Source organism: Felis catus, chromosome E2 (genome assembly GCF_018350175.1).
Source record: "Felis catus isolate Fca126 chromosome E2, F.catus_Fca126_mat1.0, whole genome shotgun sequence".
Classification (NCBI taxonomy): domain Eukaryota; kingdom Metazoa; phylum Chordata; class Mammalia; order Carnivora; family Felidae; genus Felis; species Felis catus.
In genome coordinates, this window is record NC_058382.1 from 44860871 (window position 1) to 44873186 (window position 12316).

Sequence of the window (12316 nt, forward strand, 5' to 3'; positions counted from 1 at the left end):
CTTGGGTGGCTCATTCAGTTAAGCATCCAACTCTTGATTTCGGCTCAGGTAATGATCTCTCAGTGGGGAGATCTAGCCTGCTTAAGATTCTCTGTCTCCTTCTGCCCCTTCTCCTGTGCACGCATGTGCTCTCTCTCTGTTTAAAAAAAAAAGAAAAAAAAGCAACAATAGATGCATCAGTAGGGTACAATGGAAACATTAGGAAAGAAGAACATCTTGTTTGGAGATGGTAATATTTGTGCAGTATCTAGAAGGACAAATAGAAGTAAGCCGGGGCAGGACAGGGTTTAGATGAAGATTATCCTCGTCAGAAGGAACAGTGAATATAAATCTACTCCATGAAATATGCTTCTTTTAGGGGAATTAAAAAGAGTTTGATATGATTGGAATAAAAAGATACTATGAAGAAGTAGTAAGATTTGAAGCTAGTAGAGCTAGGCAAGATCTCTTTTGTAAAGATTTGTGTGTTGAGCTAAAGAATTTGAATTTTAACCTGACCACCTTAGGAAGCCTGAGGCTTGCACTTCGGCTTTGGAGTGGGATATGAGGGAAGAGGAAAAGTAAACATATAGGTAATACACAGTGAAACAAAGGACCCAAAAATTCTTTTTATTTAAAAAATTAAAAATAAGAATGTTGATTATGGGTTTTTGGTTTATGTTTATTTCCATGAATATAACCTTTTTGGCAGGTTTGAGCAATTGGAGTAGAAAGAGAGGTGAAGAGGAAATAGGTTAGTATGAAGGGTTAAATTGGAATGGGAGGTAGAAGGAAACAGGAAAATAAGAGGGAGGTAAAAAAGAAAGAGGGGCCAAAGGTGATAGAGGTGGAAGGGAGGAGAGGAAACAGACACTTCATCTTCCATCTAGAAACACTCAGTGGAAAGAAGGGCTATTGCCAGAATTCATGTGCTTTGTGACGTTGAAAAAGAAGTCCTACTTGTATTTGTTAGTTTAACAATGACCATTGGCTCCATTGTCGGTTTTTGTTTGTTTGTTTTTAAGGGGATGGAAGAATTATCCCCTTTTATATTCTTTTTTTTTTTTTAATTTTTTTTCAACATTTTTATTTATTTTTTTGGGACAGAGAGAGACAGAGCATGAATGGGGGAGGGGCAGAGAGAGAGGGAGACACAGAATCGGAAACAGGCTCCAGGCTCCGAGCCATCAGCCCAGAGCCTGACGCAGGGCTCGAACTCAGACCGCGAGATTGTGACCTGGCTGAAGTCGGACGCTTAACCGACTGCGCCACCCAGGTGCCCCTCCCCTTTTATATTCTTGATGTATTTCTATTTCTGCAGACAATACAGTCATACATTTTTTATTTGATGATACTAGATCAATCTAAGAGTATCAGCTTGCATACTTTTTTAGTATCCACCCCAAATACTAATTTTTTAAATACAGCAAAATAAGAAGAAATAGCTTTCTTTGCTATAATGTGTATCGGATTTTATCTTACTATGATTATTGTATTAAATCTGACTGAATTTAACATGTTTCTACCTCCCTTGTTTCTGTGTATCCCACAACTTTAAGAAAAGGATAATATCATTGAGTAAAGTTTCCAACTCTTCAGAGACATTATCAAAAAGCTTTAATTCTTTTGGCACTTTGAAATACTTGCTTTGTTATTTTTCAGTATTCAGATATTCATTTTTTTTTACCTTTATTTATTTATTTTAATGTTTATTCATTTTTTGAGAGAGAGAGAGAGAGACAGAGTGTGAGCGGGGTAGGGGCAGAGAGAGAGAGAGAGAGACAGAGAATCCAAAGCAGGCTCCAGGCTCTGAGCTATCAGCACAGAGCCCAGTGTGGGGCCCGAACTCACAAACTAGGAGATCATGACCTGAGCTGAAGTTGGCTGCTTAACTAACTGAGCCACCCAGGTGCCCTTTTTCAGCTTTATATTTGAGGCTACTATTTGAAAAGCATCTAGAAGCACATTGTTTTTATAATATCAGAAAAGTGGCTGCTTTTTTTGTGTTACAATTTTTTAAGCAGTGTGATCACTTTGAAGAACTGGTTTACTAATTACTTAAAGATAAAAATAAAATAGTTAATGCTTAAATAATACTGACTTTACTTCTATTTAATATAATGTCTGGGCTGTTGGGTAACCATTAAACTTTTTAATAGAAAAGACCTTTTAAGGTCAAAAGTTAAATTATCTTGAACAGTAACAGACTAGTTCTTTGTATAATGTAAATACAAGTATGTAGAAGATATATACACGTTGTACCTTCAGAGGAGTCTCATTTGGCCATCTTATGACCTTAATACATAAAAGGAAAAAATGAGATAGGAAAAAAAAGTTTTGATAAGCATCACTGAAATGGAATTTCCACATAGTATTTGAAAATGGGGTGAAAGGTTATAGACTTTCCATTCATTTTGTTAATACAGTGTGTTCATATAATTTTGCACCTCTTGTTTTCTACTCAAAGTAATATTTAGTATTTTTTTTAATGTCCTTTCAAAACAAATATCTAGTTCCAGTGTTACTCTAAAAAGCTATAAATTAAGGGCACCTGAGTGACTCAGTTGGTTAAGCATCTGACTTTGGCTCAGGTCATGATCTCATGGTTTGTGGGTTTGAGCTCCGCATTGGGCTCTGTGCTGACGGCTCATAGCCTGGAGCCTGCTTCGGATTCTGTGTCTCCCTCTCTGCCCTTCCCTTGCTTGTGCTCTGTCTCTCTCTTTCTCAAAAATAAATAAACGTTAAAAAGCTATAAATTAGTTAATTCTTCATTTAAAGGGGGTATATGATTGCCAACACGTGACCAATAACCATTTCCATTGTCCTCATGCATTAACCCTGTGTGTTCTAACCAATGTATATGGATATACATTCACAATTTCTTTTAAACTCTTAGACATTCCTGAAAATGTCATTTGCCATTTAAATATTTTAAAAGGCTAGGATGCTTACTAGCTTGTATCAATAAGTGAGGCTAAATGATGTTGCAGTAACAAACTCAGTGGCGTTCAACAGTAGTCCTACTTCTCCCTCACTTTGTGATAATACTGACTGTGGTTTGGAAGTGGATCCATTTTCTTCATTGTCGGATCCAGGCTGAAGAAGCTGCCCTTATCTGGAACTTTGCCATTTTTGTAGTAGAAGAAAAAAGGAAATGGTGGAACCATGTGAGGTTCTTATAAAGGTTTTCCTTGGAACTGGCACATTATTTCAGGTCACATTTCATTATACAAACAAGGCACATGGCCAGTCCTGATGCGAGTGGAGCAAGAATTACAGCCTTTCACGAGGAAGGACCTAGGGAAAGAGGAACAGTGAATATTTTGACATTAAATATTTCCCATATTGTATTCTTATAAGGATAAAATTAACTATTTAAATATAGAAGTGTCTAAGAAAAAAGCTTTTCCTAAAGTTTAGTGGAATATCTTATTAATTTAGAAGGTGGTGAGTTGTATAAGCCATATTTAAATTTACCTTTGCAGTGCATATGTTGTGAGGGTTTACTAAAATGCCACATAGTATAATCTGTGTCCAAGTGCTTAACCTCCTGGGGAGCAGTTCTTTTGAGTACTTAAAAGGTATTTGTTTGCATACACTAGCATCCCAGAAAATCAGTCCTTAGGTATCAGTAAGGAAGAATGTTTCTGGAGTCTAACATAAGGGGGAAACTGGATACTATATTCACTTCTTGGATATTTATTTATAGTATATATTGAATATTAATTTTGTTCATTTAACTTTAATCCATTATTTCCCAGATTTACTTGACCTTGAAACCTGTTTTGCTCAGCAATACCTATAAAATTCTCACAGAAATCCTGGCATGAGGAAGTTGTTAGGCTAATTATAATTAATTCGTTAGATCTGGCCCCTCTCAGTACTTTCCAACTTATTTGTGTTATATTTAAAAAAATTTTTTTAATGTTTACTTATTTTTTAAAAACATTTTTTAATGTTATTTTTGACAGACAGGGAGGGAGTGCATGAGTGAGGGAGGGGCAAAGAGAGAGGGAGACACAGAATCCAAAGCAGGCTCCAGGCTCTGAGCTGTCAGCACAGAGCCCGACGTGAGGCTCGAACTCAGGAACAGTGAGATCATGACCTGAGCTTAAAGTCAGGTGCTTAACTGACTGAGTCTCCCAGGAGCCCCTGTTTACTTATTTTTGGGAGAGAGAGAGCACGAGTGAGGGAGAAGGAGAGAGAGAGGGAGGGAGACACAAAATCTGAATCAGGCTCCAGGCTCTGAGCTGTCAGCATGGAGCCCCATGTGGGCCTCAAACCCATGAAGGGTGACATCATGACCTGAGCTGAAGTCAGCCACTTAACTGGCTGAGCCACCCAAGGCGCCCCTCAACTTCTTTGTTAATTTTAGCAGTGGTTAGTTAGTTAAATTTAAAAACAAGTGCATTTTATTTCTTAAGCTCAGGTTATCCTAATTCAGGGACATCCCCTGGTAGAAAAAACTATTCTAAATTGGATTCAGTCTGTTTTTAGGTGTTCTTCTGGTATGAAGCCTCTTGAGTCCTGGGTGTAGATACTTAAAGAAACCGTCAGTACCACTCAGAGGCACACATTGCCTCAGAAATCTTGTACTATAATGGCAAAGCATAGCTGACATTTTTGAGGTTAGGGTTGTGGGACAAGGTTGTTTTTAAGTAGAATTTTTAAAAAATACTAAGACAAAAAAATGCCTGAGCTCACATTTTAAAACTTTATTATTCACATAATGAGAAAACAAAGATGACCTGTAATAAAACCTAATCTTAGACATTAATCCATCCCTACAAAATCTTTTAAGAGTTATTAAAAATTAATAGGGCTTTCCTGGGTTTTTTTTCTCTGTTAGGGTGAAAGTTAAGTTGCACAGTCCAGGAAGTCAAACTCAGGGGTCAACAAAGAGAACTTCTTTAGAACTGGATAATTGAGTTGATTTTAGAAAAGAAATAAGTGTTGGTGGTTCTTTTTATGGAACGCTTATGTGTACCCACAGCTCAGCCAGCAGGAGTGCCAGAAATCTTAAAGAAAAGCTTGCATAGCTGTTCAGTGAAAGGAGAGGAAGAAGTATTTTTAATCGGCAAGAACTTTCTGAAAGGAACTAAAGTTATTTTCCAAGAAAATATTTCTGGTAAGTAGGCATAGTACTGGTACTGAGATTGTTGCATGTTATACTTTGTTATAAAGGTATAGTTACAAAGTAAAAAAAGTTTCAAAATTTTAGTAAATTACTGTTTTTATTTCAATCAGATGAAAACTCTTGGAAGTCAGAAGCTGAAATTGACATGGAATTATTTCATCAGGTATAATTTAAGCCTTTCTATAGTTTGTTTTTATTTTGTTTTGTTTTTAGTTTGTTTACTCTCTGAGAAATTTAGTTTTGTTCTGAAATTTTCCTGAATCAACAGATTAAATTTCTTCTTTATGTGGGTTTCATATAAATCATTTCATTTTCTTTCTTGAGTTTCTTTAATTGAAGTAGAATTATTCCACAGTTCTCTATTTTTAAAAATTAGGAGCATTGGTAAATTATCATTTTTAATAAATGAGACATTTCTTTTATAAGATTTGTTTGCTCTGAGGATTTGGATTATCCTAACCTACTATTTGATTAAATCAAAGGGAAACTTATTTGTTGAGTACCTGAAGTGTTTTGTTTGTCAGTTAATTTTTTTGCAGAGGTACTGTTTGTTATACTTCTGTTAAAGAGTCTGTATTTGTAGGACCTCATCATGTGTATTATTCTCAAAATGACAAGGAAAAAGAGCTTAAAAACAAGGATAAAAAAACTGACTTGAGAATTAGGATGTAGAACAAATGGTATCAAACTTAAAGAAATTGGTACTAGCAAAGAAGAGAAGGATAAATTTATGAACCAATCAAATAGAAGACATATGCAGAAGAGTAGCACATACAGGTGTATATCACAGGGAGAGAACAGCAAAGCAGAAACAAACTAATGTGTAAAATACCTAAAGCCTAAAATTTACCATTAAATACTAATTGGAGTCAAAGCACATGAAAGCAAGCAGAGAGCTGAAAGAGGCAAAAATTAGAGATGAACCATTTTATCAAAAACGTTTATAATTTCTTTTTAGTTTTTAAATTTATTTCTTTCTATTTTTTAAAAAGTAAAATTTAAAATGTATATCTGTTATAACATATTGCCATATTCAAAGCTAAGGGCACAATATTCCCTAAGGCTGCCCTTACTTCAGATACCAGCCACAAGTTCAGGGGTCTCCTGACCACTCTCGTTTTTTTAACAAATGACTTCAAATTTAGGGGTTCCCACTCCCCACTCAGATTTGCTAGAATAACTCACAGACATCAGGATGCACTATATTTAATTTCAGTTTTATTACAGCAAAAGGACACAAATCAGAACCAGCCAAAGGGAAATATTCGTAGAGCTTGGTGTGGGAAGGTCCCAAAGACAAAGCTTTTGTTGCCCTCAGGGAAACCTTACTTACACTCTCAGCACATCCATGTGTGACAATATGCAGAGTATTATCAATTAGGAGGTTTACCCAAGCCATAAGTCCCCTTCATAAATCACATTGTTCTGTACTGACTGTTCAATAGTCAGAGCCCCCAGTCAGAGATAACTTCTATCAGACGGGAAATTCTAGGGTCTTCAAGATCACCAAAAACTAGACCTTAGTCTTAGTAAAGTATATGGTATCATATAAAGTGGGGGGTTTTATATACCTAGACAAATGCTTTGTAGAAAGTTTTCCTCTAGTTTATGCTACCACATGCTGTCAAAAAGAGGTAGTAGGACCTAACAGTCATTCCTTTGTCGCATATACCATCGGGCAATCTTTCTTTTTTTTTTTTTAATGTTATTGAATGTTAAGTTTATTTATAAACTTCTAAATAATAAATGCTAATTTATTAAAATTTATTAAAATAATGTTTTGTTTTATTTTGTTTTTTTGAGAGAAAGAGAGATCCTGAGTGGGAGAGGGACAGAAAGAGTGGAGACAGAGGATCTGAAACAGGCTCCGTGCTGACAGCAGAGAGCCTGATGCAGAGCTCAAACTCATGAATCATGAGATCATGACCTGAGCAGATGCTAGCATCTTAACTGACTGATCCACCCAGGCACCCCTGGGCAATCTCTGTCTTTTTTTTTTTTTTTTTTTTTTTTTTTTTAAAGGATGTCATGACTTTTATTTATTTATTTTATTTTTCATTTCTTTCTTTCTTTTTTTTTTTTTTTTTTTTTAGGTTCCGGTTTCTTTTTTTTTTTAATTTAACTTTATTTTTTATTTTGTAAAATTTACATCCAAATTGGTTAGTATATAGTGAAGCAATGATTTCAATAGATTCCTTAATTCCCCTTACCCATTTAGCCCATCACCCCTCCCATAACCCCTCCAGCAACCCTCAGTTTGTTCTCCATATTTATGAGTCTGTTTTGTTTTGTCCCCCTCCCTGTTTTTATATTATTTTTGCTTCCCTTCCCTTATGTTCATCTGTTTTGTCTCTTAAAGTCCTCATATGAGTGAAATCATATGATTTTTGTCTTTTCTCTAATTTCACTTGGCATAATACCCTCCAGTTCCATCCACAGAGTTGCAAATGGCAAGATTTCATTCTTTTCGATTGCCGAGTAATACTCCACTGTATATATGTATACCACATTTTCTTTATCCATTCATCCATTGATGGACATTGGGCTCTTTCCATACTTTGGCTATTGTTGATAGTGCTGCTATAAACCTGGGAGTGCATGTGTCCCTTCGAAACAGCACACCTGTATCCCTTGGATAAATGCCTAGTAGTACAATTGCTGGGTCGTAGGCTAGTTCTATTTTTAGTTTTTTGAGAAACCTCCATACTGTTTTCCAGAGTGGCTGCACCAGCTTGCATTCCCACCAGCAAGGCAAAAGAGATCCTTTTTCTCCGCATCCTCGCCAACATCTGTGGTTGCCTGAGTTGTTAATGTTAGCCATTCTGACAGATGTGAGGCAGTATCTCATTGTGGTTTTGCTTTGTATTTCCCTGATGATGAGTGATGTTGAGCATTTTTTCATGTGTTGGTTGACCATCTGGATGTCTTCTTTGGAGAAGTGTCTATTCATGTCTTTTGCCCCTCTCTTCACTGGATTATTTGTTTTTTGCGTGTTGAGTTTGATAAGTTCTTTGTAGATTTTGGATACTAACCCCTTCTCTGATATGTCATTTGCAAATATCTTCTCACATTGTGTCGGTTGGCTTTCAGTTTTGCTGATATTTATTTTAATGTTTTTATTTATTTTTGAGAGAGAGAGAGAGAAAGAGAGGGAGACACAGAATCTGAAGCAAGCTCCAGGCCCTGAGCTGTCAGCACAGAGCCCAACGCTGGGCTCGAACTCACAAACCATGAGATCATGACCTGAGCCAAAGTTGGACACTTAACTGAGCCACCCAGGCGCCCCTGGGCAATCTCTGTCGTAACTGCAGTTCTAGCACTTGCTTTGTCATTAACCATCTATGTTACCTAAATAAGAGAAAAAAAAACACTTTTGTGCCCCAGTTTTCTAGTCTATAAAATTTTACTAGATGGGGGCACCTGGGTGGCTTAGTTGTTAAATATCTGACTTCAGCTCGGGTCATGAACTCAGTTCGAGGCCCACATTGGGTAAGCTCAGGCCCCGCTTCAGGTAAACATGAGCCCTGCTTCAGGTGAGCCCTACTTCTCTCTCTCCCTCTGTCTCTCTCTCTCTCTCTCTCTCTCTTTGCCCCTCACTCACTTGCACCCCCTCTGTCTCAAAACAATTTTTTTTACTAGATTATTTGAGGTTCCTTCTAACATTTTATGATTTCTTATACAAGTTATTAGATCAGACCATTCCCACTCTCCATGAACCAACAGTGGCTTCCTCTTGAGGACTTCTAGAAGTTAGGGGCAATGTAATATGACTCTTCTGTGTTCCTCATAATATTAAGCACTTAACAGATACTCATGAAAAACTTGTTAGTTTATTCTATTTACTTTGAAGAAAAAGAGGACTCTAGGGTCTGTGGTTCCTTTTTCTTCCTGAGGGCACTTCAAACCCTGATTTCAACCAGGTTTTTGCATACCTATAGTTTTGGTCCTGACTGAAGGTTTATTTATCCATGCAGTACTTCTGTGTGTGCCATAAAAATGTTTTGGGTTTTGATGAGTTGGTTAGATTAATGTAAACTCCCTTGCTAGTAATATGCCTGTCTGTCTGTCTTTCTTTCTTTCTTTCTTTCTTTCTTTCTTTCTTTCTTTCTTTCTTTCTTTTTCTTTTCTTCCTTCCTCCCTCCCTCCCTCCCTCCCTTCCTTTCTTTCTATCTATCTATCTGTCTATTACCTTATCCTGTGATGCAGCTTTTTGGATAAGAAAATTAGTTCTGGAGACGGAGAAACTCACCCTATAAATTACACAAAATATTAATAAGATGTCCCCAAACAAATTATAGTCTTAACTTGCTGTCTCATATAGAACTAAATATTGGGGCTCCTGGGTGGCGCAGTCGGTTAAGCGTCCGACTTCAGCCAGGTCACGATCTCGCGGTCCGTGAGTTCGAGCCCCGCGTCAGGCTCTGGGCTGACGGCTTGGAGCCTGGAGCCTGTTTCCGATTCTGTGTCTCCCTCTCTCTCTGCCCCTCCCCCATTCATGCTCTGTCTCTCTCTGTCCCAAAAATAAATAAACGTTGAAAAAAAATTTTTTTAAAAAAAAGAACTAAATATTAAGAAGTCTTTGTTCCTTCTCCTCCTCATCCTTGTCCTCCCTCTTCCTCCTCTTCTTTGTCTACCTCCCCCTCTCCCCCTTCCTTTCTTCTCCATTCTTTCCTTTATCCTTTTTTCCTTCCTTCCTTCTTTACCTTTGAGGCATGGGGTAGCTAATATTCTTAAAACACTTTTTTGCAGGGTAGTTAATGCCAGCTACCATAGATTAAAGAAGAGTAATCATAAAAATAAGACATGGTGGAATGAAAAGGAGTTAATGTCCTTATTTGGTGGCTATATCTAGAGGTCCTGGGGTTTTTGCAAGCAAGTATGTATAACAGACTAAAACATAATATGATTTTTCATTAATTCTGTGGTTCTTCTCTTCATTTTTAAGTTTATCTTTTTCAGAGAACTTTCTCTCTCTTTTTTTTTTTTCTTTTTTTTCTTAAGGGACTCTCTGGGAAGTGTTTTAGAATGGGATCACAGTGGAGATATAAAGAATTGATCCAACAGATTATATTAAAATTTAAAAAAATTAACATTTAGGAGTGCTTGGCTGACTCAGTGGTGCATGTGACTCTTGATCTAGGGATTGTGGTTTTGAGCCCCACATGTAGAAATTACTTAAAAAAAATAAAATCTATTTAAAATATTAAACATTTAGAGGGAAGGATACTCAAACAGCAACAGAAAAGAAATTGTGGTCCATACAGAAATATCAGGCCTCTACAGAAAAGCTAAAAGGACCTCCACAATATTAAAAATTGATGAAAAGATAGTATAGTAGAAAAGACCACTTAAAGGTAACCTTGCTGGGGTGCCTGGGTTGCTCAGTTGGTTAAGCATCTGACTCTTGGTTTAGCTCAGGTCATGATCTTGCAGTTTGTGAGTTTAAGCCCTGTGTAGGGCGCTGTACTAAGAGTGCAGAGCCTTCTTGGGATTCTCTCTCTGCCCCTACTGTGCGTTCTCATGCTCTTTCTCAAAATAAAAAAATAAACTTTAAAAATATTTTAAAAATAAAGATAACTTTGCAAATTACGAGTAATTGTAATGACTATTCATTTGCAATCCCCAAATCAACTCCTCAGATATTAAACTTTTTTATTATTTAAAAATTCAGATTAATTAAATCTGGGAAAACAGTTCTTTGTTTAATATTTGGCTCTTCTATTCAAAGCCATAATAGGTATGCAGGGTCATTTTATTTATTACCATTTTAACAATTCCAGATGAATTCTGTAGGAATTGCCCATTAAATATATATAAAAGATATATATCTTAAAAATCAATCTGTAATAGATCTCATACATATATATAGATATACATACATATAGTCTTTTTTTTCTCTCTATATGTGCCTTTACATATAGTGTTAAAGATAAGTTTGTTTTGAAAGAAAGCAAGAGAGTTTCACAGCTTGAAATGTGGAAGTGATTCAAAAAGGGAACTAGAGGCGGGGGCCACCTGGATGGCTCAGTCAGTTAAGCATCTGACTCTTGGTTTTGGCTTGGATCACATGATCTCATGGGTCATGAGTTTGAGCCCCACGTCGGGCTCCACGCTGACACTGCGAAGCCTGCCTGGGATTCTCTCTTTCTCCCTCTCTCTCTGTGCCCCTTCTCTGCTTGCACTCTCTCTATCCTGCTCTCTCTTAAGATAAATAAACTTTAAAATAATAATAATAATAAAGGGAACTAGAGCCTGGGTGGCTCAATCGGTTAAGCATTGGACTCTCGATTTGGGCTCAGGTCATGATCCTAGGGTTTGTGGGATCGAGCCCCATAGCAGTTTCTGTGTTGCCAGCATAGAGCCTGCTTGGGATTCTCTCTCTCTCTCTCTCTCTCTCTCTCTCTCTCTCTCTCTCTCTGCCATTTGTCACCTCATGTGTACTTTTTCTCTCTCTCCCTCTCTCTCAAAATAAGTAAACATTAAGAATAAATAAACATTAAAAATAAATAAAAGTTTGCGAGAGAGAGAAGAAGGAGGAGAATCCCAAGCAGGATTCTTAACTTAACCCAGGCACCTCTAAAGAAGCAAACTTTCTGTCACTATTCATAATTTACTTATTTTTTATTTCAAATCACTTGTAGAATTTCTAGATTCAGATTGAGGCAGTATGAAGGATTAGTATCGAAATAGGTTAATTTGGGGGCGCCTGGGTGGCTCAGTCGGTTAAGTGTCTGACTGCAGCTCAGGTCATGATCTCGCGGTTTGTGAGTTCGAGCCCCGCGTCAGGCTCTGTGCTGACAGCTCAGAGCCTGGAGCCTGCTTCGAATTCTGTGTCTCCTTCTCTCTCTGCCCCTCCCATGCTCATGCTCTGTCTCTCTCTGTCTCTTAATAGTAAATAAACGTTTAAAAAAAAATTTTTTTTTAAATAGGTTCATTTGTGTTTGTTTTTAATTTTTTTTTTTTTTTTACATTTATTTTTTGAGAGACAGAACACAAGCAGGGGAGGGGCAGAGAGAGAATGAGACACAGAATTTAAAGCAATCTCCAGGCTCTGAGCTGTCAGCACAGAGCCCGTTGTGGGGCTCAAACTCACAAACCATGACATCATGACTTGAGCCAAAGTTAGACGCTTAACTGAGTGAGCCACCCAGGTGCCCCAGTTCATTTGGTTTTTTAAAGATTCCATTTTTTAAAAAAATT

General features: G+C 37.1%; 1 protein-coding gene across 13 annotated transcripts in view; it reads left to right on the top strand.

The window, feature by feature from the left end:
- The window catches only part of NFAT5 (nuclear factor of activated T cells 5), a 118008-nt gene that overhangs the window by 75769 nt on the left and 29923 nt on the right, over positions 1–12316 (top strand). For all 13 annotated transcript variants that reach the window (XM_045046663.1, XM_023245636.2, XM_045046664.1 and 10 more), the window contains 2 exons: positions 4973–5107; positions 5227–5279. In XM_045046663.1, coding sequence (XP_044902598.1) covers positions 4973–5107; positions 5227–5279 — 188 coding nt within the window. The remainder of the gene's footprint in view (positions 1–4972; positions 5108–5226; positions 5280–12316) is intronic.